This window comes from Aedes albopictus, chromosome 3, assembly GCF_035046485.1.
Source record: "Aedes albopictus strain Foshan chromosome 3, AalbF5, whole genome shotgun sequence".
Classification (NCBI taxonomy): domain Eukaryota; kingdom Metazoa; phylum Arthropoda; class Insecta; order Diptera; family Culicidae; genus Aedes; species Aedes albopictus.
Genome location: NC_085138.1, coordinates 102923085 through 102950485, shown reverse-complemented (window position 1 = coordinate 102950485; position 27401 = coordinate 102923085). Strand labels below are relative to the sequence as shown.

At 39.6% G+C, this 27401-nt stretch overlaps 1 protein-coding gene, 1 long non-coding RNA gene and 1 other non-coding gene across 8 annotated transcripts in view; 2 read left to right on the top strand and 1 right to left on the bottom strand.

The window, feature by feature from the left end:
* LOC109410886 (protein winged eye) overlaps positions 1-27401 on the bottom strand; it is a 281971-nt gene that overhangs the window by 64152 nt on the left and 190418 nt on the right. For all 6 annotated transcript variants that reach the window (XM_062859803.1, XM_062859805.1, XM_062859802.1 and 3 more), the window contains exon 3: positions 2786-2916. In XM_062859803.1, coding sequence (XP_062715787.1) covers positions 2786-2916 — 131 coding nt within the window. The remainder of the gene's footprint in view (positions 1-2785; positions 2917-27401) is intronic.
* On the top strand, positions 6812-6884 carry Trnat-agu (transfer RNA threonine (anticodon AGU)). Its single transcript has one exon. It is a non-coding gene; the product is annotated as a tRNA-Thr (tRNA).
* On the top strand, positions 12537-23743 carry LOC134291703 (uncharacterized). The gene is made up of 2 exons (XR_009999242.1): positions 12537-19695; positions 23388-23743. It is a non-coding gene; the product is annotated as an uncharacterized LOC134291703 (long non-coding RNA).

Genomic DNA, 27401 nt, shown 5'->3' with positions numbered 1-27401 from the left:
ATTTTCTTGGGATTTTCATCGGAACCCCTTTTTTACTATACCACCAGTAGCAACAGTAGCTTGCTACTCGAATCTTTTAGCACCTTGTAGTAAACACTACTACAATTAGTTCAACAATTATTTTGAAGTCTTCAATGAATTTCCCCAGTATAACAAAAAGTTTTACAAAAATACTAGTAAGTTTCCTCTTGCAAGAATTTTTGGGCTTCACCTGGAAGTCTTCACCTCAGGATTCTTTTAACGCATTCCCAAAATAATCAATGTTTAAATTTTTATAAGATTTACTTCCCCAGGAACTTTTCTTGTTTGTTTTCTTTTTTCAAGGAGTTCCCTCCTAAATATCGTCATGCTTATGCATTTTACATATTCTTGCAATGCATTCAGAATTTTCTGGCGATTTTTTTCGAAACATTTACTTTCACAGCATATCTCCACATTCTAGAAGAAAGTTTAGCAGAAATCTAGAAAAAAAATCAGGAAGCATTTTCTGGAAGAATTCCGGGAGAAATACATGAAAGAAACCATCGTGTAATTTTCGGAAAAAAAAACTTGTGCAACAATTTAGAAGTAGTTCAGAGGAACCTCTAAAAGAAATTCCGGAACAGTTTCTGGAAGAATTCTTGAAGGAACTTCTGGAAGTATCCTCTGAAAAACCATATGGAACTCCAAACGAAAATGCCGGAAGATTTCCCGAATAAACTTCCGAAAGAATTCTCGGTGTAACTTCCAAAATAATTCTCCTGGAAATTTCCCGGAAAAAGCATTGACAACTTTCTGAAGTATTTCTAAGGGATCTTTTGAGGGAACTCCCGGAGCTGCTAAGAAAACGGGAAAACTAAAAGATGTAATTTCCGGATAAATTTCCGGTACATTTCCCTGGGAAAAATCTCGGAGGAACTTCCGGAAAAATTCTCTTCAGAAAAAATCCCAAATGATCTTGCGCAAGAATTCTCGGAGGAAAGAATTATCGGTAGAATTTCGCTGAAAACTTCAGAAAGAGGCCAAAGAATTTTTCAGATGAATTCCCGGAGAAAATCTAAAGAAATTGCCAGTTCGTAAAGGAGTTTCCGAAGCACCTTCCGACAGAAATTTTGCTGGAAATTGCTGGAATTCATAGAGGCGTTCCCAGTGACACATCTGAAAGAATACTCAGCGGAGTTCCAAAAGGGTTTTACCATGGAATTTCTTGTGGAACTTTCAGTAAAACTCCTAAAGAAATCCCCTACAATGGCTGTAGATGTAAACTGCTGAACTTAAGGACAGTTGTTAAAAACTACAACCCAAAATTGTTAAATATATGCCTATTGGTTTTTAAGGAGGACCAGTAAGAATATAAATATATTACTAATTATAACGAAAACAGCCTGCGTAATGGCTGTAGATATCATAAGCTGCACTTCAAGCCATTTTTTACGTAACAAAATGCCCTAGAATGGGTAACAAGTGTAGACCTGGAGCTTTCAACTCAGATAATCTTAAAAATGTTCAAAATTCACTCACATAAGTAAAGAATATGTCATTGAATCTGCATGCCTAATGATCTCTCGCACAATCGTTAATAAACCTCTACAACTTCCTGCAATCTTCTGCAAGTCTCATGAAATATTCCTGAAATTTTCTACACTATGGGGGTATAGTGAAGCCTCTCCGGAACCCAACTAAAGTCCTTCTGAAACCTTTTGAAACCAACGAAACTGCTCTGAAATACCGCTGAAACGTAATTAGTCAGCCCTCTTAGTATTACGAATTATGAATAATCTCCCTAAGATCCCCTGATATCTTTGGGAACTCCTTTGAAACACTCCTGAAACTTTGTGCAAAACTTCCTGAAGTCTCCTTAAAAGCCAAATTTCATCTTTATTTTTAAAGATTTTCATATAGGTACAGGGGATGGCCAAAATGTTTGGGATAAGCAGCTTTTTTTCTCTCACAAAAATGTTCAACATGCTTTAACTTTTCACAAAGTGCATCAAAAATTCTCAAATTTATTGTTGATAAACCTTAAGCATTTCATTCAATTCGGTTCACTGGTTTCCGAGATATGACAGTTAAAAAATTAGTTGTCTAAAAATAGTGTTTTACGAGAACGGTTCTAACTTCGCGAAAAATTAGCCAATCAAGCTCAAATTAGTACAAATGATGCACATATAATAGGTTGACAAACAGTCAAAATTTGTGATTTGTTGTTGCACTCTGTAAAAAGTTGCAGCATATCAATTTTTTTGTGAGAGAAAACATATTGCCTATCCCAAACATTTTGGCCACCCCCTGTACACAGGGATGGGAACACTCACTTGCGAAGAGTTACACTCACTTGCTGTTTTCTCAGCTCAGAAGCGTGCTATCAAGAAACGATGTATGGACGACTTTTGCCTTTTGGTTTTGTCTAAAAGTTTGCCGAACAAAGTATGGGTCGCACACGCATATCGAAGACGTGAGGGAGCTGCGAAGGCAACTCTCCACGAGGTGAATGTAAATTACACTCACCTCGTGGAGAGTCGCTTTCGCAGCTCTGTCACGACTTAGGTATGGGTTTGCGACCCGTACTCTATTCGACAAACTTTTAGACAAAATCACAAGCCAAAAGTCGTCCATACATTGTTTCTCGATAGCACGCTTCTGAGCTGAGAAAACAGCAAGTGAGTGTAACTCTTCGCAAGTGAGTGTTCCCATCCCTGCCTGTACATACCAGAAATACATACAAAATGTTATCGAATGATAAATACTGTTACATAAAAAATGTTAAAGTCTAGTTCTATCAAAGTTCTATACAGAAAATACTTACTTGACTGAAGGTGACGGCTGCCCCGGTGCTGTGGAAATTCTTGGCGACCAGCTCCAACGGGGAGCAGGACAGAAACGGCGAGCTAGCCGGGGGTGTATTATACCCGCCTGCTGCAAACAACGATTCCGTCACTGTGGAAGAGAGGGAGAGAGAGAGAAAAGGTAAAAAAAAGTCAGTCAAATAAACGACGATGAGAATAAACCTTGGAATAAACTGTGTAAAGAAATTAGATCCTGTGTGTTAACTGATGTGATTCTATAATTTGGTTGAGTTTTTTTTTTGTCCATTTGAACCGGCGGATTTACCCGGTAGGGTGCGAGAGGCAACCAGAAAGATTACAAATTCGAAATATAAATAATAATAAATGTCGAAGCTTTCAATCTTCAATCCTAGCATACCATGGCACTTGGCGGTGGCTCCATCGCGGGAGGCGGTGAAGGGAACAATATTTGCGAATCAGGCACCACAAGAGAACGCTGAAGTGGGCAAAAACCACCGTGCAAAGCAAAGACCCAGCAGAAGATGGAGATTAGACTTGACTGCTAACCGGCCGGTCCGGCCAACGCTACGATAGAATCCGATATCCTCAGAAGAGGTTTGTTTGACTGTGAGTGGGAGCGTCGGTTGGTGGGGGTACTGCTGGAACTCGTTTGAAAATGGGTCAACCCGAATGCCGAACCAAACCGGCCGGCCGGCATGACATCCCAGTGGCGCGAAACTTGTGTTGTAGTGTGGCGGGAAAAAAGGAACATTAGCAATCTCGTGTCGTTCCTGTCCAGGCAGCCAACCTAGAAGCAGCACGATTCAGCAAGGAAGAAGTGTTCGTGCGAGGAATGGGATTTTTTTCCGTTGCCATCCCGACGTGGCCAACAATGTCAATATGTTGTCGCCGCCGTCGGATTCGGGCCGTTTCGTGCTTGGGCCAAACTTGGGCGAATTCATTTTTCCACACGAGCGAATTCCAAGGAATTTGTAATAAATAGCTTAGTTTTTCGTATCGCTGGCTCTTTTGTTCTATTTTTCTGTCACTCTCGGCAGAAAAGCCAGTTTTGCAAGGTTTAGCGTTTATTTTTGGTTCCCCTTTCGCCGTTGGACGTGTGGTGAAGAATGGACAGAGGTAATTCTGATCGCTTTGGTAACAATTTATTTTGAATGAGATTTTTTGAAAAATCTTACAGGATACAAAATGGCAATATTCTAAATGGCATAGAGTCCCCGCCTTATCAAAAAACCAGTGAAGAGAATTGTCAGACAAAAGAGGCACAAAACAAGCAACAAAGAAGGTGCGACGATTAGTCATTATCCCTACTGGTGACAGATAATGACATGATCTCGAAATTTATTGTTGCAGACAAAACGGAAGCTGAATTTGTTGCGTACTTTTCAACTCGTGAATAATCAATTATTACTAACCCAAAGTCGAAACGGTTTGATGATCGAGCTTCACCAGAGTTGCAGTGTTTACCGACTCGAAGATACCGTTCGAAAATCGCAATGCAAGGCTTAAAAATCTCTAAACTCGTGGTGTACGATGTTAATCCCATTATTTTCAAGTTGGGACAAACTTATGTCGCATGGGTTGTTTTGTCGCAACAAATACAGGTTGCGACATTGTCATTATTGTTGCGCGATGGTTGAATTTTGATTCACTGCAAAAAACTAAAATGCTAAAAGTCCGTTTTTTGGGTCTAAATTTTTCCAGGAGTTCCAACCTCGATTCCTTCAGAAGTTTCACCTGAAATTTTCCCAGGAGTTCCACCTGGAATTCCTCTAGGAGTCCATCTGGAAATATTCCAGAAGTTTCACCAGCAATTCCTCCGGAAGCTCTACCTGGAATTCTTCCAGGAGTTTCACCTGAATTCTTAAAGGAATTCCTCCTATAATTTCTGCATAGAATTGATCCAGGAGCTTAACCTGGGATTTACCCAGGTAAAGTTTAATCTTGGTTATCACCAAGAGTTGCCCTGGGATTTCTCCAGATGTTCTCACTAGGATTTTTTCACGAATTTCACCTATGATAACTCCAATAGTTCCAGCAAGAACCCCTCCGGGAGTTCCACCTATGATTTCTCCAAACTTTCTACATAGGATTTTTTCAGGAGTTTCGCCTGGAACTTCTCCAGAAGTATTATAGGGATTTTTTTCTGCAGGAGTTCCGCCTATGATTCATTCAGTAATTTCGCGTAGAACTCCTGTGGAAGTTCTACTTGGAATTTCTCTAGGACTTCCTTCGAGATTTCTGCAGAAGTTCAATCTAGGATTTTTCCAAGCGTTTAACTTATGATTACTCCTGAAGTTCTCTTCAGAATAGTTCAAAGAGCTCTACCAGGGATTCCTCCCGGAGTTCCACATGAAGATTTTCCAGGAGTTCCATGTAACATTTCTTTAGTGAATTCACCGGGGATTCCTCTAGGAGTTCTATCTAGGATTTCTCCAGTCGATGAATCTTTTATTTCATCACGAGTTTCACCTGGGATTTCTCTAAAAGTTCCACCTGTAATTACTGTATTATTTGCAGAATTTCCATTTTGTATTTTTCATTAATTGTAACTGGAATTCCTACGGGAGTTCCATCTAGAATTTTTCCATATATCCAACATGGGATTTTTCCTAGAGTTCTTCTAGTAATTTCTCTAGTAGTTCCATTACGAAATCCTACAATACTTTCAACAATGATTTCTCTAGTTTTTTTCCGGGAGTTACATTTGGGGTTTTCTCAGGAGTTCTACCGAAAAATCCTTCTGGAGCTCCAATTATGATTCCTCCATAAATTCCATCTGGTAATCATTCTTAAACTTGATTAGGGATTTCTCTAGTAGTTCTATCTTGATTGTTTATAAATTTCGTCGAATGTTTCTCGCAGTTTTTCCATTATTTTTTTCGTAAATATAAAATATCTCAACAGGATCTTATCTGAAATTTCTGACCGGCATTTAATTTGTAGTTTTTCCAACGACATCGCTGTTAAATTTTGACAAAGATATATCCCTGTTGATGAAAAAAGTCTTAAATGAATCCCTGAAAAAAAAAAAAACCCTCGATGAATGTCCGGAGCCAATCTAAGGATTCTACAGAAACAAGAAGCATCTTAAGGGTATCTTGGGAGAACTCCGGAACGAACTCTCGGATAAATTACCGATAATTTGCGCAGAAATTTCGGAGGGTTACCAAAATTCGGAAAGAATTAGGAATAATTTCCGAAGAAGCCTTACAAAGTATTTACGGTGAAATCCGGAAGGAATTCCTGAAGGAACTTCAATAGAAACTTTCGAAGCAATTTCTGAAGGAATTCCTAAAAAAGTTTGCGAAGAAGTATACGGAGAAGCTCCGGAATAAATTTCCGGGGAACTCCAGATTGAAATCCATAGAAAATCTAGAACGAAATTCAGAAGAAACTCTGAAACAAGCTTTGGAAGAAAGGAAATATTATAAAAACTTCCGAAAAAAAAATCACGGAGAAACCCCGGAAAGGATTTCCTGAGGGACTCTAGGAGAACACCGAAAAAAAAACTCTCGGGAGAATGACTCACTCAAAGTGCAAATTTTCGGTAATACCAATCCGTGTGGTCAATTATGAATTTCAAATAACTCAAACGTACATATGTACAGATGGGTAAATTATTGGTTAAATTGGGAAAAAATCCACAGCTCAGGTGAGATTTGAACTCACGACCCTTATTCGCTAGACATGGTCATAATTGACCACACGGATTGGTATTACCGAAAATTTGCACTTTGAGTGAGTCGTTTTCGAGCTTCTACCTCTACGTAGCTATCCGTCGTATCAAACAGAATGCGAACGACGCGTTTGATCGCCTTCCAGGTAGCATTGTTCTTCCTCTACAAGTGATTGAGGAAGCGTTGCCTGTACGATAGGCAAACAGTTTCAAACAATAAACAAATCGCTTTCGCTCTTCGTACACATGTACAACAGAGATGGTTACATTTGCGGTTTAGGGGAAGATGATATAGATCGATGAGATTAAAATTGAACCTTATGACAACTAGGTTGCCGGGTCATTAATTGGATCGGTAGCTTAGTTGGTAAAAGCGCTTGTCTAGTGAATAAGGGTCGTGAGTTCAAATCTCACCTGAGCTGTGGATTTTTTCCCAATTTAACCAATAATTTACCCATCTGTACGTTGAGTTATTTGAAATTCATAATCTCGGGAGAATTCCGAAAAAAAGTTTAGGAAGAACTCCGGATTTCTATGAGAAACACTAGAAGACATTTTCGGAAGAACCCTATGGAGAAATTGCCGGTGAAACTCCGGAAAGATATCCCGGATGAACTCTGAAAGAAGTTTCCACAAAACTTCGGAAGGAATTTATTTGGGGTCGTTTAGCGTAATTCCCGGAGGATGTTCTGAAAGGGTATTATAAGAAATTCTCGAATGCAGTTCCATACGAACTCGGAGAAGAATTCCCGGCAGAAGTATCAAAGGAAATTCCGAAGAAATTTACGGACGATCATCAAAACCAATTCCTGCAGAAGCTGAGGTAAGATATTTTGGTGGTCACCAAAGAAGAATTTGCTATGGAAATCATGAAATGTAGGAAGAGAAACTCTGGAAGGAGTTTCTTAATGATTCCCGAAAGAAATTCTGAAAAAAGTTTGCGATTGAGCTCTGGAAAGAATTTTCGTAGAGACCCCAGAAAGCCATCCATAGAATCTCCGGACGGTGTTCCCATTGGAACTCGGGAAGAAAGAATTCCCGAAGGAACTTTGAGAAGCATTGCTGGTGGAACTTTGGAAGAATTCCCTTATGAATTTCGGAAAAAAACTACAAAAAGATTTCACACAAGAACTGAAGAAGGAATTCCGGGAGGAAAACCTTAGATTTATTTTTTATTTTTCGGAGGAACTTACAGACAGAAATTAAAAAATAAATGACGAGAGGAGTGTCCGATGGAACTCCGAATGGCATACCTGGAGGAACTTCAGAAAGAATTCCCGGAAGAAATTCGGAAGGAGTTTCCGAAAAAACAAAAGTGATTTTTCTATGAAATTGCGGCACAAATTCCGATGGAGTTTCGTAAAGTCCAGAGAACTACCGAAAATGATTTCAAAAGGAACTTCGGAAAGGATTCTTGAAAAAAAAATCGAATTATTGGACTATTTTTTACAGGAATCTCAGAAATCGCAAATGATTTGTGGTGATAGAAAGCCCCGGCTGATGATCGCACGAAGTCCCCGGAAAAACTTGTGCAGCAATCTCAGGAGAAACTTTAGATAAATCATTGCAAGAACTTCAGCAAGAACTTCTAGAAAAATCTCCGGGGAACTTCTAGTGCCATTCCTGGTAGAATCTTCTGGGGAAGTCCCTGGAAAAAATCCAAGGATTTGTTCGGAGGATCTTCTAAAGCAATTCCTGCAGAAGCCCCGGTAAGCTTTTTGGTGGTTCACAAAGGGCAACTTCCACTGGAAATCATGGATTACGTTCTGGAGGAACTCCAGTACAATTCTCCGGAGAAATTCTGTAAGGAATTTCTTAGGAATCGCAGGTTGGGACTCCCGAAGGTGTTCCGGGAGGAAAATCAAAATATGTTTCCGATTGAATTTTCATAGGAACATCAGAAAGCCAGCCATAGTAACTCCGCGAGGTATTCCTTCTGGAACTCGGAGAGAAAGGGGTCCGAAAGAACTTTGAGAAGTATTTCCAGAAGAATTGCGGATGCAATTTCAGAAGGAATCCCTGGAAGATCTCCTGTAAAGAGAACTTCCAAGGGGAAATTTCTGGAGGAGCCCTATAAAAAGTTTCGGTGGAACTCCGTTAGAAATTTCTGAAGGATCTTCGTATGGATGGATTTTCGGTAAGAATTTCAAGAGGAACACTGGGAGCAGATCTGGAATGAAATTTCGGAGTAAATAAGGAAAGAATTCCTGGGAATGCCAAAGGAACTCCAGAAGGTACACTTGTTGAACATCATAAAAAATCCCGAAAATATTTCGGAAAGAATTGCAGAAAGAGCCCTAGAGAAAATTTCCAGTGGATCTCCGATTCCGAAAGGGTCGTTGGATGGGATCCCGAAAAAACCCAAGATCCCGAAAAAAAACCTTAAGAAAAAACTTTGGAAGGAATTTTCGGAGGTGTTCAGTAAGAAAATCCCGAAAAAATATTAGAATGAATATTTACGAAGGAACTTCTGGAAATGATGATTAACCTGGGCTTGTTAGGGGAATATCTGTAAATAAAAAGAAAATCGCGTTAAGTACTGTTCCTTTTAATTCCACTATGAATTCTTAGTGGAATTAAAAGGAACAGTACTTAACGCGATTTTCTTTTTATTTACTTCTGGAAAGTTTCTGAAAGAATTACGGAAAGGAGGATCACCAGAAGTTGTATCAAAGGTACTGACGAAAGAATTACCGAAAAAAAAACCGTCAGGGATTTTTGTAGAAACTCCACAGAAACTGCGGAATGAATAGAAACGAATGCCGCATAGCGGTAAAGTCTCTAAAAAAACTCCAGAAGGAATTTCCCGCAGAACCTCTGAAGAAATTTCTAGAGCAATTTTCAAAGAATCAACTGAAGAATTAGATGGCCGTCTCCAGAGGAACGTTGTCATCCATTTGGAACATTTGTGCCTTACACTTTTGAACGATCTTCTGGTGGAATCTTCGGACAAACTCTTACAGGAATCTTCATAGCAAGCCCCATATAATCATCTGGAGAATCTTCTGGAGGAATCTCCGAAAGGAACGCCTAAAAATCCCCTGATGAGCTTCTGGAATAATCCCCGAGGTAGTTCCTAAAGGAATCAACTTTTCAAAGAATTCCAGGAGGAAATTGCAGATTATTCGCCACAGGAACTTCTGGTGGAAGCCCGGGGTGATGAATTCTGAAAGAACTTTTACCACAATCTCCAGGGGAGCTTTGGAAATTCAAAAAGAACTTTTAGAAGAATCTCCGGAGCAACTTGTAAAGTAATACACGGAGGAATCCTCTGGAGGAACCCCCGGAGAAACTTCTGGATGAAATCCTGGTGAAACTTCTGGATAATTTCTGGATTATCTAGAAAACTTAGATGATTTCTCGAAGGTGTCCCCGTAACAACTACTGGAGGATCGTTTAAATAAATTCCCACACGAACTTTTGAAGTTATCCCAGGAAGAATGATCAAAATATTCTCAGATAATTTTCAGTCGAACTTCTGCAGGAAACCCTGAAGAACCAAAACTGTGTGAGAATAGAATTTAGAACTGCTTCAAATACATATATTCAAGAGTTTATAAGAACTAAATATCTTTTGAAATAGTTGTATAGGTCGGGCTCGATTATCCGGAGTTGGATTCTGAAGCTTCCCAAACGTATATCTGGTAAACGGAATGCTGTTCACAGCTGACACTTTGACTGATCAATAATCAAAGTTTGCTAAACAAAATGTTAAAATTGCAGCTTCATACAACATTCCGTACCCCAGCTATATGTTTGGGAGGCTTCAGAACCCGACTCTGGATAATCGAGTCCGACCTGTACTAGAACTCTTGAAAAAGGCTCTCCGTTAGGTTTTCGAGGAATTTATCCATCGGATTTGCCACAAAATTAGTCACATATTTGACTACAACTTCCTTCCAAGTTCACTCAAATTCCTATAGATTCGAGAATGTTACCTAAAGCTGCTGTCAAAATTTCGTCATTAACTTCAAGAATATTCAAGAATTATAAAAAAATATAAACTTGTTCCTTTAATCTTGTAAAAGGCTCATCATTTGTTTTTGTAGGAATTTCTGCCTGGGCTATGCCTTTCTTCCAAGTTCTAGTGAAACTCTATTTCAGGTTTTTTTTAGCTGCTTTCAATATTTCATGCCTAATTTCCGACAAACTGTTATCCAGATCACCAGAAATTCCCCAATAAATCCATCAATATGTCAAGAATTTAACGACCAACTCGTCCAGGAATACAGCATCCGCTCGATAACCGACTGCTCTTTAACTGGACTGCTTTTTAACTGGGCGCTCGATAACTGGGGCAAAGTCGAGTTAAAAAGCAGTTATCTGTCAAAAATAAGCGAAATATAACCTCACATTTTACAAATCGGTAAACAAAACAAAATATAACAATTGCCTCCGGCTCCGGAAGCTCAGTCCAGTTATCGAGCGGCGCTCGCTTACTGGACTGTCGACAAAGCCCAGTTATCGAGCGGAAGCTGTACTTACACGACTCGTCGTGTAGCTTTAGAAGTTTCAACATGTGTACTTGTGTTCTCTGAATGTTTCACCTAAAGGTTAGATGCAAATTTCTGTAGGCATCTCAACAAAATCTTTAAATAATGTATAAAATTTCGTGAAGCGTGAATTCCTATATTTTAAAACGTATCTTGTTATGAATTTAATAAACTCTTATAAAAACTAAAGAAGTTGGCGATTAGATTTACATTTGACCACGTCACACTACCACCCGGTTTGCTGATCTTGAAACTCGTGCTCGGATGGATGGTCGTACGTATTCCTCTAAGGGCCGATTTCTTCACCTCGGCTTAACCCGTAAGCCAGGCTTACCCATATAGTTAAACCTGGCTTAACGCCTAAGCCAGGGTGAAGAAATCGACCCTAAGTTCTTGTTCCGATACCCTCTCTTGGTGTCGAATTTCCTGCCCCAGCCATACGGGGCCTAGCTGATGTCGCACCGCATCATCATCATTTCTGAGGAGCTGAGCCAAGCTGGACGTGTACAGGACAGTCAGCCACTCAGCAAGACTGATGGTAAGACCCCCCTAGCCAAAGTTATTTTTCAATTAAATTTGATCTCCCTCGACTTTAGGGGTCTCGTTGCTCGTGTACCATGGCGACGACGACGACCATCAGAAATGCATTTCCCTACATGCTGAATGCCTTTCTTTTTGAGGGAAGATTGGACTTTTTTTTCTCTCTATTTCTATAGTTATGAGGGTGCATTCTTATTTAACTCTCACCCTCATTTTCTCCGAATGCTGAAGCCATACTCGAACAGAGAAGGATTCAGTTCCTCACGGTTTTATTTATCTTGCGACCCACATCTCGGCACCACTCGGGATTCCCGGTTCATTATATCGTTCTGACGACGGCGGCGGAAAGGAAATGGGAATCTTTACAAGTCCCCGTCCGTCCATCCGTCCGTCCCTAGTTTCGGTGTGCAGGGCTCTCTATTTACATTCACAACAGCTAGTCGGTGTAATAAAATTGAAAACGATACAAGCTGGCTAACAACAACCGTCCATCCAAACAGGCAGACGTAACAACGCCAAAGGATCTTCTTGATAAATTCTGCTGAAGCTGCTGTCCTCCTTCCAAGAAATGATTACCTTTCCGTCCGGCGGGCTAGTATTTGTCTTTGTTTCTCATCACAGCAGCCGGTGTGTACACCCCTGGTCCCCATGGAGGCAGCAGGGGTGGGTGTTTGGCCGAAATGCTTTTGTTTATCTTATCCGATATTTCTGGATTCTATGCAAGAAAAGGTAGATTGCGTCGTTTCTAACGAACAACAGAACCACTAGTTGTTTCGATGCAGATGACACTTTGAGAAGATTGACGCTTTTCAAATATTTTGTTGAGTTGATTAACAACGAGAAGATCCATGTTTTACCTTTCTGTGATACTTATGAACATGCAGAGGACATCCCGACTATTAATGAAGACTTGTGATTTTTCCCTACTGACTGTGAGGACGTGGCCGAAGCCATTCTTAAAACAAATAAGAACTAGATATTTCCAAATACAGTTGGGAAAGTTCACCATTCTTCTCAATTTGCTATCTTCCTCCACACAGTTAGTTACCATCTTCATCGGATAAGGCGGACGGTAACCGAGGACACATCGCCGGACATTGGCCTCCTCCTTGCCTCGTAGATATGTAGGTAGGTGAGAGTGACAACTTGTTTCTTGTTGGCTCCGATTTGGAAGCTGATCTACTACATACTAGCAGTACGTAGGAATACTGCGACACGGATGGAAAAGGAATGGAAGGATAACATCATCTTCAGCTTGATGGGACTAGTCGGCGTTGGATGGAAGGCCGGCACGGCCGACATCGAGGGGTTATGAATCTCAAAACAATTGTGGTTTTGAATGTTCTTGAAGCATCTCCTCAACTGCTGAGGTTGAACACTTGAAAAGTAGGAAGGAGGATATGAGGAGGAGGAGGCTCAAGAGGATGGGTCGTTGATATAAATTTTACAGATAGCATCTTTATCTCGGGGCCGTAAATATGCTGGTTGGACGGTTCTTGTCTTGGAAGTTTTACCTAAAACCAACAGGTTTTTTAGTTTTTACTCCTGGGATGAGAACAAAGCATTCCGTGCGGAAGAATGGCATTAATAAGCAAATAGTTTCTGAGTTATGGTTTTGGGATTATTGATTTACGGAAGAAAGCAATGTTGTGGTTGCCTGCATCAATTGGGAGAGAAGTTCTCTTTCTAAAGACTTAAGCGCAGAGTTGTCTTTTTCAATACCTATTACCATATTGCTTTCAGCTTTCAGTTTCAGTTTTGAATTACTTCTCATATTGAGCTGTCTTCGAAATGTTGCGTTGGGACCTGGTATTTACAGCATTTCTGAAGGGTTTTCCTGACGGTGAAGATTTGGTCCGTTGTCGACTGGCCATCGACGAAGCCAGCTTGACAACTTCCCACGAACTCATTTGCTTTAGGTGACAGACGGTGGAAGATGAACTTTGATATCATTCCAAATAGTCGCCCATGGATGGCGTAGTAGATTAGACTACCTCCTTTTTTACTCATCCGGTAGCTGTTCGATTTCCCAGGTTCTGATTATTCCCATACCAAGGTGCTCATCAAAATACTGCTTTTATCTTTCAATCACCCGAATATAACATGAGTTCCGGAAGGAAGCCCATAGGAAATTTCAGTAAAACCCTTAAGAGCTGTTCGCGAATAAATCTCTGGAGTAATTTCTCAAGGAATCTCTATTGCAATCTCTTCCACATTTCTAGATGATAGTTTTAGAGAAATTCTTAGAATAGAATATAACATTTTAAAAAACTCCTTAGAGGGGCCCCCGGCGACATTCTTGGCTGAATCTTCGGTAGAATTTCTGGAGTAATCCCAGCAGGAATTCATGACGGAGTCCTAAGAGAAATTCTTGAAAGAATCTCTGGGAAAATTTTTAGATAAATTTCCGGATAAATTCACTAAGTAATGCTTAGAGGAGAAATCCCTACAGAAACTCCTAAACAAGTTCCTAGGAAATTTTTTGAATGAATTCCTGGACAAACCCATGGAGTAACTATTGGTAAATTCTCAAATACATCATTGACCTTCTTCGTGCATTAGCTTGCGCGCACCTCGCCGACCTAGTGCACGTTTAGGGGTCATAATGACCCTAATGCACGAAGAGGGTTAAAGGAGTTCCCATGGAAATTCTTAGAAAAAATCTTGCATGAATATCAGCAAGTATTTCTGGAGCAATCCTAGCAAGAGTTCTTGAAGGAATCATTAGAAACATTTCTGGAGGAATGCTTGCAAAAATTCTTAGGGAAATATCTGAAGGGATTCTTGTACAAATCCCAGAAAGAATTCCTGAAGGAATTCTGCAAAACCCGTCCAAACAAAAACTAGAAATTCGAAATCAAACGCGAAGCACCGCTTGCTTTGTAGTTTTCTTCACGTTCGACCGAACTGTCATTTTGGGTCGTCTTCTATGTTGACTATACCATGGTGCAGTAATGCCAAATGCATTCGATAATGCATGATTGGCATCCTAAATGTAATAATTCAAAATCTAACGAAAAGTTTTTTTGTCTTTATTATAGAGATTTTGTAACTAAAAGTTCGTATAATTATAAATTCAGTTTTCAGTTCATTATTATTTAACTCACAAAGGATGGACCATTTTTTTAACATTGCACAATGGTCCACGAACCAGATTTACGAGGAAAGATGCATTCAGCGCCTTCAAATGATTTTCTAGATTATTATGGTCTTCTACAAAGTTGTCCCTAAAAATAGGGCCCTCTTTTCAATATACATGAAAATTAGGGTGGTTCATGTTTTCAAAGAAATTGGGAACCAAACTTTTTTATTTGCAGGAATAACTATATACATTCTTCGAGATAGTTGTAGATCTATCAATTTTGAGCAACTTTGCTGAAGACACTTTCTATGTAGCTTTAAAATTGACCGATCTAGAGGTATTTTTCTGAATAAGCTTAGGGTGGTTCAAGAAAAACCGGTTTTCTGGCGTTAACTTTTTGATTTTCGATTTTTCATCTAAGTCGCCCAAGAAACACTTGTAGAGCATTTGAAGACGCATCGTTTCAAGCGGTGAGATGGTCGTTATCTCTTTTGGTTCAAAAGTTACAGGCGTTTTTGTAAAAAAATCATAGTTTTTAAAAAGGGTTTATGATGGGCTGGGGCAAACATAAAAAATATCTTTTGCCCGCATTCAAAAGAAGAAATGTTGTTATAAAACATATCAAATAATGAGAGGGGTGTTATTTTTGTAACTCAAGCGAAAAGAACTTGAAAAGTGCCTATTTTTTCTAGAAAATCATCAATATCTTTTGAACGGAATGACGTAGCAACATTCTCAGCGCACGAAAATGCGCGTTTTTGTAAGCTCTAAGCATTTTAAAAACTATGATTTTTTTTTAGAAAAACGCCTGTTACTTTTGAACCAAAAGAGATAACGACCATCTCAGCGCACGAAACGACGCGTCTTCAAATGAACTACAAGTGTTTCTTGGGCGACTTTGATGAAAAATCAAAAATCAAAAAGTTAACGCCAGAAAACCGGTTTTTATTGAACCACCCTAAGCTTATTCAGAAAAATATCTCTAAATCGATCAATTTTAAAGCTACATAAAAAGTGTCTTAAGCAAAGTTGTTCAAAATTGATAGATCTACAACTTTCCCGAAGAATGTATACGGTTATTCTTGCAAATAAAAAAGTTTGGTTACCAATTTCATCGAAAATATGGACCACCCTATTTTTCATGCACATTGGAAAGAGGGCCTTATTATTAGGAACAATTTTGTAGAAGACCATAGTTTCCTAAAAACTCATTTAAAGGCGTTGAATGCATCTTTCCTCGTAAATCTGGTTCGTGGACCACTGTGCATTGGATCTTCAGCGTGAAGATGCGCCTTGATTCGGTAGGCGTGTTGAAGAATTTGATAGATAATGCCCCAGATGTCGCGACGGGGATGTTTAAGCGGTTTAAGCTCGAAGAAGCAGGCCGGAAGGCGAAGACATTTATAGTAAGTTTCCTGGCCAATCTCTTCTTGCGAAACGGTTAGTGAGCTCCATGGCAACCGCATCAAACAAACGGTTGCATGTGAAGGAAGCCCAGACAATCAGGCATCGCATAAGGATGCACGCTGTAAATCCTATAAAGTACTATTTTAAGTCACTATCGCATATATGTACGGCTGAGGGATAATTTTCATCGCATATAATGTTATTTCTTGAACTTACTGCGATGTATCTGGTAAAATCATATAAGAGTGCAAATTAACTTTCATAGTGCATGACTACATCGTAGTAGACGATATTCCGATGTTTTGTTGCGACGAACTTTGCTTATTCGCAAAAGCGTGCGAGTGAACTCGCAAAGTGTCAATTGAATTCGCATAATTGCGTACTACGATGATTATACGACTTCGCTTGGTGCTTTTCTAATTATGACAGTTTAACTCGCATTGGTGTACAAACTAAATCATATAAAAGTGAAAATAAACTCGTTCAAATGTACATACAAACTCGCATAAGCTAGAATCGTTAACGTTGGCATATTGCGATGTGATATGTGATAACAATGAAAGAGGTGCTGTTGGAGTGCCAAAAAGCTGAAAGAAAGTGAAAAGTCATCATTATGGTTACAAAACAAGTTACAAAGTCATCATTTTTGTTTTGTTGACCTTATAATTAACAATGAGTGGTGATGAGTGGTGCTAGCAAGAGAGGAGTAGTGGTAACTGCGCGGGAAATCATGCTAGGCTCAGTGTACCAGTTATGGCTATAGTACCTCAAATTCGTCATAGTTGATTTTCAACCTTTAAAGATACAAATCAACAAGAAAAAATTTGTGAAAAACAGATCACGATCACAAAAGATGATTGCAATCATTCAAACTTCACAATTTGCTCAAATTATGGTAGAAATAAATCATTTTCCTTAACTTTTCGGCCTCCTTGCACCCTATTTCGCCATAGTGTACCAGTTATGGCAAATCCCATAAGGAATGCATGTAAATAGTGCGAAGTGGAACCCAAATTAACAAATGTGTCCATAACTGGTACAGGGTTCCTATCATTGGCACACGCCGTAATAAATACTAAAAGTGGTTTTGGTTCCGTTTTTATATTTTTCCTGTGAAGTATGAAAACTAATCAATCATTTGACTTATTGTTTACATTCGTCGGTCTTCTTCTTATTTTTGTAGAAATAGTTTTTCTTAGGTAGTGCGATAACTGGTACAGGCACCCTACATCATTTTGATTTCCAAAGAGCATGCCGAACACGTACAGCGCACGGAAACCAAGTGCATTCCAACAAGCACTGAGGTGAGTTAGAATGTCATGACATTTAATCAGTGTGTTTCATAAGTAGTGTTTGGTGCTAAGTGTGAAGTGCGGCTCGATAATCCAATTCGATACTTAGGTGACAAGATTTTTTTATTTCGAATATGTTTAAGTCGCATAAGGTGCTATATTACGTCGCAATAGAGCATACCGTACATCGCATAAGATATCGCTTCAATTCATATAGCGTCATTATTTTCCCGTCAATGCACGTATAGCGCCTCTACTTTTGTACGCATAAGGCACTTTTACTGCATCTTATGCGATGTAACTTTACCGCATAAAAGTACGTATAACATGAACATAAACTTCATTATACGTGCAAATTGGTTGTCTGGGAGTGCTGTACATCCCGGAGTTGCGCAACAGTTTGATGTCCGTGAAGAAGCACGTCACGGCCGGCGTGCAGGTAAACTTCGTCGAAAAGGTCGCAATATTGAAGAAAGACGGGGGCTTACGGAGTGAGGGCGCGGACTGTACGAGCTGGAGATTGACCTGGAATGCCCAACCATGAACTTGTGCATGTCGGAGACAGATGAGCTCTGGTACATGCGGATTGGACAATCAAGCGAGCAAGGAATGAAGTCGATGACATCGAATAACCTGGTGACTGGTGCTGAATTTCGTGAAGGCAAGCTGAATACCTGCGACGCAATGCCACGACCCTTTCAGCGGATCTCGTGATAGATAGAACGACCAGGCCCCTGGAAAGGATCCACTCGGACGTATGTGGTCCCATCGACCACGATTGGGACGAATTCCGGTACTTTGTGAGCCTCACCTCGGAGGAAGTCCGAGGTCTGCAGCATGTTCCAGGAATAAGAAGCCATCGCGACGGCGAAGTTCGGCTTGACAATTGCAAGTTTAACGGTGGAACAATGAACAAGGTCGTGAGTATGGCTCAAATGCACAAAACCGATTTCTATTCTAGAAAAAGCATCCAAGTCTAACCTTGAGTCGGTGGCGCATACGCCACAGCAGAATTGCGGAAAGGTTCAACCGAACTGTGGTCAAAAAGGTCCCCTCCATGCTGGTCGAGCAGAGCCCTCCCAAGATTATGTGGCCCGAAGCAGTCCTCCTTACCTGATATGTTAGCAACCGTGCTTGGTATGTTAGCAACCGTGCTTGAAGAAACTTCTGTTCGGGTGTAAAGCCTACGTCTAGATACCAGATCAACAATGCAAGAAGTGCAATGCGAGGTGCCGGGACACCGTGATGGTTGGATATGCTTCAATTGGCTATCGATTGTGGGATTGTGGGATTTATCACTGAAAGGCAGTTGGCTTCAACCGTGAGGTTCAAGAAGGAACTTTCTGCCGTATTCAAGATGACCAACTGCGGGAAGGTCAACTACTTCTTGTGCTTTTGCAAGAGGCCCAGTAACGAAGATCCTGCAGTAATTCAAAAAGGTTAACTGCGATTATTGCTAAACCCTGATGGAGAAAGGATTCCAACTGAATCGTGACGGACCATTGTCGAAGGAACCATATAGAGAGCTGTTGGGTAGTCACACTATAATGTGTACACCATGTTGTGTGTGCGTCCGGACATTAGCTACTCGGTAAGCTACATGAGTCGTTTCCAGCAGAATCCTGCCATTATCAATGGTAGACGTTGAAGCGGATCATACGATACCTGCAAGAGACGCAGGGGTTCTGCTTGGAATACAGACGTGAAGAAGCTGCAGAACCGCTGGAGAGATTTGCAATCGCAGACTGGGCAGCGGATACCGAGGATCGAAAATCCGTTAGTTGCTTCTTGTTCAAGGTCTTCGGAGCAACCATGTCATGGTCGAGCAAGAAGCAAACGACGCGACGGTGGCAACACTTCAAGCGAAGCCAACACGTTGCCTTAAGTGCAGCAGCATCCGATGTGGTTAACTGTCATCCTCGTAGACCTGAAGTTAACGGTGAAGCCCGTCATTATATCCAAATAGAACCTGTGAGCACCCAGGACCAACTTGCGGATCTGTTTGTGGTACCTTGTGGTATGCACATAATAAATTATTGTATTACTCTATTACGTTTAGCGTGTATGTTTACATTGAGTATCTGTCATATGCGGAGATATTGTTATTGTTGTCTGGAGTGTGAATCATTGTATGTAATATTGAAGTATCGGTAATAAAGTGTATACAAATAATGAATACAGTTGTTGAATAATCATTACAGAGAAAGATTCTCACATTGGCGACGAGAACGGTGAACAGTGCATGTGAAATTAGTTTAATTTCGGTTCGGGAAGTGTTGTCTTTGGAAAAAGAATGAGATGAGTGGTGTGTGTGTGTGTGTGTGTGTGTGTGTGTGTGTGTGTGTGTGTGGTGCATGCAGAGTGGTGATGACCTCCAGGTGATGACTTGTGAATGAATTTCAACATTGAAATCAAAAAGGTAAATATTGTGTACTAACTGTTCAATATGAATCAAACAATCTATTTGTACCTTCGACTAATGACAATGATCAACCTGTGAGAGATTTTGATGGTGATCGGTATTGTTTAGTTCAAATCGATGACAATCACTATTGTCAGATAAAGAAATAAAGAACTGTGAAGAAAATCTAAGTTTTGTTGATTGTGATATTGATACTCGTTGAATAGGGTTGTTGTCCTAAATCTAGACTTAAATGCTGAATGATGAATGAAGTATTGATTTGTTAAACGGATGGCCGTGGAAGGCGTAGAGGTGAAATAATATTTTGAAATCAAATTTTGCCGTTGCTGTTAAAAGCCAGTGAAGGCGATGAAAGCCAATGAAGGCGATAAAAGCTAATGAAGGCGACATTCTTGAAATAGCCGTAAAAGGCGGAAAGGATTACAGATAGAAAAGCCGTTGAAGGCGGAAAAATGTTATAGGCAGAAGAACCGACTAAGGCGAAAAACTGTCGATGGCGGAAAGATCCGTCGGAGAGTGAAAAGCTGTTGAAGGCGGAAAAAACCGTTGAAGGTGGTAATGCCGTTGAAGGCGGTAAGACCTGCAAGGCAGATATAGTCGATTCTTTGTAGAGCCGTATAAGGCGAATTGTGTTATTAAAAATTAAAGTACTAAAAACGCAACAGTGTCGTAAATTTCGTAAGAAACAGATTACCAGCCAACGCAGATTTAAGGGCTGTTTGCAGATCAGAGGGAATTTCTCGGCCTATCTTGAGGCATGGGACATTCCTTGGCTGAATCACTCAAGAAATCGTTTTTTCTTCGATCGCAGTATGCAGTTGCAAAGAAATGACAGTTCAAATGTCACCATAGAAAGTTTCTGCCAGGAATCGTTCTAGAAGTTTCTTGAGCGATTTCTCTTGAACTCCAATTTGGGCTTTTTAGTTAAATTGAACCATTAAAAATGAAATTTCACACCAATTAAGTGGCAGCTGAGAAGGCGAAAGACAAAACTAAACTTTAGGCTGAGCGTGACTAGAAAAACAGTAACGAATAGTATTTGAATATGTTCCAAATGCGAATATAACTGAGCAGATACTGAGGTTGTTGTGGACCCACCTCAGGTGATATATATTGAAGTTATCATTGCTCAGTAAAGTATAATAAGTCTACGGAGACGTAAAAAGGGTTGGCTCTTGAAACCAAATTAACATGAAGACATGATTTAACTAATGCTTTGTCCTCTCTTACAAGACTTCAAGAAAATTAACATCAATGTGTGAGAATAATTAAACTGTCTTGGTAGTTTGCAAGATAGGAAGTCAAAATGACAGTTAAAGCATTCGTTGAAGCTAGATGACATATTCAGAGCAGTTGCTAACCACGATCCTGTTAAGTATCATGCTAGTCAAATGGCTAGTTGAATTGGATATTTAAAAAAATCGAACAATAAAAAAATGAAACTTTTGGCTTAACTAGAAGTCTCAGGAATTCGAGTAAAAGGCGCTTTATAACCTATTGAATTCCACTAAATGTTTATGCGATTCAAATACAGTGAATTCTTGAGTAATCACTTCTGAAGTCTAATGTATCGGGTGTGGTAAGGAGGGGCATTTTTGTTTTATGATTGTCTAATACTATGGATATAGTGCCATTTTTGCTAATGAGTGGGCCATCTTGCCAAGAACTGTGGCACAAGTTAGAGAACAAGGTTCAGCAGTACGCTCAACAACAAATTCTGCACAATAATTTCCTTACAGGAAGAGGCAAATTTTGATCAGTTAAAGAAGTATTGAAACTATTATTGAGGAGAATAACGTACAATATATCAAAAGCACAAGATATTGGAATAATAAAAGATAATCATTTCTGTAACTACAGGAATAGATATATCTAATGAAAGGTGGATTATGAGGTTTGTTTTTCAGTCGAGCTTATTAATGCAAACAGGTACCATTTACTAACATGTTACCTTGTTTGAATTTTTAGATTTCATACACTGAAAAAACTGCAAATATTGTCGCATGTGTCGCTCACATAGATTTTTGCAATTTGTCATAGATAACCCTTTTCATGTGTAGATACACATAGTTTATATAAGGTTCTCCGATTTTATGTGTGATCCAGCGTGGAAAACGAGTATGTGTGTACAAATAAAATTTATATATCAAATTCATGGATTTTTACCAATAAAAATGCGTGTACATGTATAAGTGATATTTGTGTTAATAAGTTCATTGAAAATTTGAATAAAAACGTGCTTTAAATTGTTTCAGTACAAAGAAATGAATCGTAGAGGCAAGCGTAAGGGCCATCATGACACAGACAATCATGGTCAGTGTGCACTACGTCAGACTTGTAGTCGTTAACAAAAAAAATGAGGATGTATTTCATCGGAAAAATGTGAAATAAGTGATATGATAGACAGATGATTGGGCTTTGCAATAATACAGAATATTCTAGTTCGATCCAACGAACTGAGAATATTATCAATATGATGAGCATATGTAGAAAATCAGAGTTACTTAAAGATAAAAAGTTCTAAATTTTGACGGTACATTGAATGCGAATAATTTGGAAAAAGCTTGTTGAAATAGCTTCATTAGGTATCTAGAGTGAGAACATAACATGTTGAGGGGCTTTTGCAATATTTTGGAGGTACACCATTAAAATAAGTCCTACAGTTCAGAACCCGAAAGAGCGACATCAAAGGAACAAATTTTTGGTTTTGTAATGTTAAAATAGGTTTGATTGAGCACGAATCACCAGTTAATGCGGGGGAATATGCATCGTAGAATGTAAACCTATTCCTTGACCTATTCAACGACCAAACCGAAGTGACTGGCGGTGCGAAAATTGATGTTTAACCTTCTTATAAACATAGCAACTCGATTTAGATTAGTGCTAATTTCAGCTCTTAAGTAGCTTAATGATGCGCAATACCAGCAACCGGTTCAAATTTACATGCAACTTTGCATGTGCTTTGCGTGACTTCGATTTGGTACTGCGTCGATGATGTATGTATTAAGAATTTGAGATAATTATAGGATCACAACATGAAAAAGAAGAATGAATATTAATATTCTACTATACTTTCAAACAGCTAGTGCGGGTGCGAGTTTTGTGAACAATATATATTAAATATAATTCAAAAACTGGATGTTTTCAAGTTTTCAAATTACTATTCAGCTAAAACTAGTATTACAAATATTGCTTTGGACAAGTGACGTTTTTCGAAATCGTGATTTGATTTAAAAAAAAAACTAACAATCCCTTCGATATTTAGAAAACAAAATCTGTAAAGCCAAACTTCTGAATATATTCTGAACAAGAAACGAGTTCCAGCAAAGTTCGCTAAAAAAAACATGAAATGAAATAGTGTTTGTATGACACTTGGACACTTTGGATCGAAAACGAGTCTTTCCACTGTAACATTCGTGCAGTGTTCCGACATATTAGTTAAAAAAATGTCTGAATAATAATCTGAATATACATACCTTATGTATGAGATTCTTCTATGAAAGGACATGTAAAAAAAAAACAGTGGGCAGTATACAATGTTTGCATGCTAGCTGTCATTGAAAACATTTGAGAAGAGGAAAGCAATTCAATTAATTCATCAGCAAAGGTAATATTTAGCTTGACACTCAGTATTAAAAATGTTTTGGGATTTGGGAAAATATTTGGGTCAAAATAATATTTCTTCTTAGGTACAACCACAAGTAACGGCCAAGTAATTTACCAAAATGCCGAGCAGAGATGGATGACCAAATGGATGGCTGTACTTCTAATTCTGATGTGAGACTGAAGCGAGACGTTCATAAACTGAGGAGACTATAAGCGAAACAACGTGGAGTGACCTTGCTACGGATCTGGAGAAAAAACGAGATGTGGTACCTTGTGGTATGCACATAATAAATTATTGTATTACTCTATTACGTTTAGCGTGTATGTTTACATTGAGTATCTGTCATATGCGGAGATATTGTTATTGTTGTCTGGAGTGTGAATCATTGTATGTAATATTGAAGTATCGGTAATAAAGTGTATACAAATAATGAATACAGTTGTTGAATAATCATTACAGAGAAAGATTCTCACACTGTTCACTAAGGCGTTAGATACTGCAGCTTCCTGATGTTTTTATTTGGTGGTATTCGACATCCGAAAAGCCTGAAGATCACTCAGAATGAACTCCAGTGGTCAACAGTCGTGCTGCAATACTTGCTCTATTCAGGTTGAATAACAAACCCGAAAATCAAAACAAAAAGTGGCAGTGTAGAATCCCTAGTTTGTCGAACTAAAACGTGGTTCGATAACAGGGCTTGTCATATGAGCGAGGTAAGACGATGATCATGTGCTTTTTAGCCAAACTAACGCATTCCTTGAAGTAGGTTTCAGTTGCGCCCTCGTAAATCAAGTCTAATTGCTTATGAATTCAAGTAGAATCACCTCCATAAAAGTCTCTCTAAATAATCAATTAGCTAACTTTAAAATTCAGCTTGATTCCTATCGCTTCCGGAGTTTTCCGCGCGCGCTTCAACTTAGTAGTAGAGTAGTCACGAGCACCCACGACCGGATAAGACGACACGTGTGCTGATTTAGCTCATATTTCCTGGCTCTCTGACTGGGATCGATGATACAATCGCAACACGACCCCGGGCCCTGCCAGGCCTGGGCCTGGGGAGTTAATGACCTAATTAAGCGACGCCGAGTTTCGCCTGTTTCGCAACCCCGAATGAAAATTTACACCCTACCTCACCATCATCGCATCGCAGCCGGTTCTATAAAATGTTTCATCTAATGGGAAAAGTTGGTAAAATGCCCCGTCACGGGAGGAGAGTTGGGCACCCCACTCATTAGAATACAGTCAGAAGAGAGCACCATCACCAGCACCAGTCAGTCAGTCGGTCGGTGGAAATTGCCCAAAACACGCGCACTCCTCGACGTGATGAGGAGACAAATTTCCTGAATATATAACTACAATTTGATGTACAAATTTATTGCCTCTTCTCGTATGCCACTCAGTTGGTTACCCCTTCTAGGCCGCCCCTCGAAAAGAGTGAATTCGATCCGGGGCCAGGCTGGCCAGAAAACCCTAGACCAAGACCACCGTCATCAATCGACTCTATCGCATTTTAATGACGTCGTATGCGTGTATGCACCACACCAGTAGTGCACGGTTTTCTCTGTTTAGGACAGAGGTTTCCAATCGGGGGTGAAATCATCTGATTCTTTACTCTTTACTTTACTCAATCAATCATCCCAGTCACGCATAAAAACAAATAAAAAAAAAGAAAGAAAAACTCGCTAAAAACCCCCTTTTCTCTAATTTACTCACATATAAATTCATTCAATCACAAACTTACTTCATTACCGTTTCATTCAGCCAACAATGAATTAACTCTAAAAATCACTAATTTTTCAATCGACTCAATCGCCAATTCAATCACAATATCTGGGCAAAATGCTACTTTTATATATGTCGATTAGGAGCACATAATCACTGAATACATGTATGGAAATTTATCGGTGAGCTCATTCCATTTTATTCAAAAAAAAATCATAGAAATAAAACAATTTTGCGACAATCGCGTGGTCGACTACCACTACAATCGAGCTTTTTCCAAGGTGTTGCACAAAATGCAACAGTACGACTACTGAAATCCTCGATGACCTTGAGGACGTGGACGGCGCCGTCATTGGCTTAGCTTAGGTAATGAAGTTCAGAACTCTCGAAGGTCCACATCGAGAATGGTCAGCTACTGCCATACTCCGTTTGTTGGTTCCGTGTGCAATTTCGGTAGTTGTGCTGAAAAATGCATTCTTTTTACCCTCTCCTTCATAATGGTAGTCAAAAACAGTGGCTTTTTTATTTTTTTTATTTTTTTTAAATTCTACATGTTTTTGCTCAAATTTTGTCGTTTTGCTAATTGTCAACAGTTTTTACTGATCCTTGACATGCAATGTATCAGTACCCATCATAATCTGTTACAATTTTCATCCCAGAACTATTCTGAAGCCTCCAAAGTATTCCGAAGTTTGTGTCACAAATCCAGCATACCTATTAAACCAAATTTTCTACACGTTTACGGTACTCAAAAGCCACAAAGCACCACTAGAAAATTCAAGGTACATGAATTGTGTAATCTAGGTCATCCAAGCAAATCTGAAATTGATCTACAGGATCTACCCTCATTTCTGTACACTCTGTTCAAGAAATTTCGTCACGTTGATGACCATTAGACCTCGCAATATAACGAGCAACTCGATACTGCAGTAGTTGGACATTCCGTGAAAAACGGCCCCTAAAACACTTTGAAGTTTCGGTTACAATATCTACATACTGTATCATGCTATAATTGTAATGTATGTCCGTTGAATGTAGTCTATGGTTCTGATGTAACCTCACTGCACAACTATAATGCTTTTGGTACTTTAAGGGGTGGCTATCCAAACTATTTTGGAATTAAAGCCTTCAATGTCTACAGGCTCTACTCTTGTTTCTCTTCACTATATGGGCATAATTCTTTCACGATCGTGTCTGTTGCACCGCATAATAGTACGGGTATCTCTATGTGTTGCTATTTGGGTGTTCATTAGCGTACAGATGGGGGCCCCAATATATTATGGCCACCTGTAAATCTTGGGATGTTTTGTAGCGAATGCACGGGGATTATAATCTACGCTAAAATTAGAGTCTCAGAGTGCAATTCTGATACCTTTGCGACATTTACTCGATGATCTAGGTCGTCCAAACTATTTTGGAATTAATACCTTCAAGGTCTGCAAGCTCTACTCTTATTTACTATGTCGCTGTAATCTCTTTATCTCATAGTAAATATCTCTTTGTTTTGTTATTTATGCACCTACTGGCATACAAATGATCTTCATTATATTTTGAAGTATGTATCGCAAAACAAAAAAATGTTGCAAAAAGTTTAGGCTATTCAAGTTTGTACTGGAACAACAAATCTAAGATGCTAGATTCACTTCAACTGCGGCACAACGGGCAGAACAAGTTTGTCAGGAGAGATGCGCCAAAGCAATTCAAAACCACTGTTCTAAGCTCTTATTACCAGTGAAATACAACGCTGCTGGCCAGCAATGTATGGCTGACTGCCTAGCTGTTGCAGCAGCAACAGCAGCAAAACTGTTTGCATAGATTAAACATTCCATTTAAATGCAGCTGAATTCATAATAATAATAAAAAGGCTTGCACCACCGGGGCGGGGAGTCCGGGGGACGATGATGACTATCATGCCCCTCGCGCGTTGAGGACGGCTTCGTTGGGCGGCGCAGCGGTGACTTATGACTCTTGTGTGTGGTGTGTGCGCGTTGGTGGTGCCGGAGTTTAAGCACTGGGAAGTAGGTTTGTGTTTGGTTGGGGTTAGGATGATGATGTGACCAGAATAGAACATGACTTGAGGTAATTTGTTCAGGGCGTAGGCCGGGTCGTCATGTACCTACTAAATACACACTAGGTTTAGATCAAAAAGACAATGAGACCATTGGACTATCCAATGGAGAGAACGAGAACCTACGCATCCTGGTGCTGTATGTGGAACTCGGAAATTGTTTTGCTTCGGTGGCAATACCGGTTTCAAGCATAGGAAACTATCTAAGAGTTAGAGCAAATAATATTTCAAGTGGTTCAATTGTCCGCACGTGCAATAGCTTGAGGCTATGGGCAGCAATCAAGCTGACTTTTGACATCAGTTGCA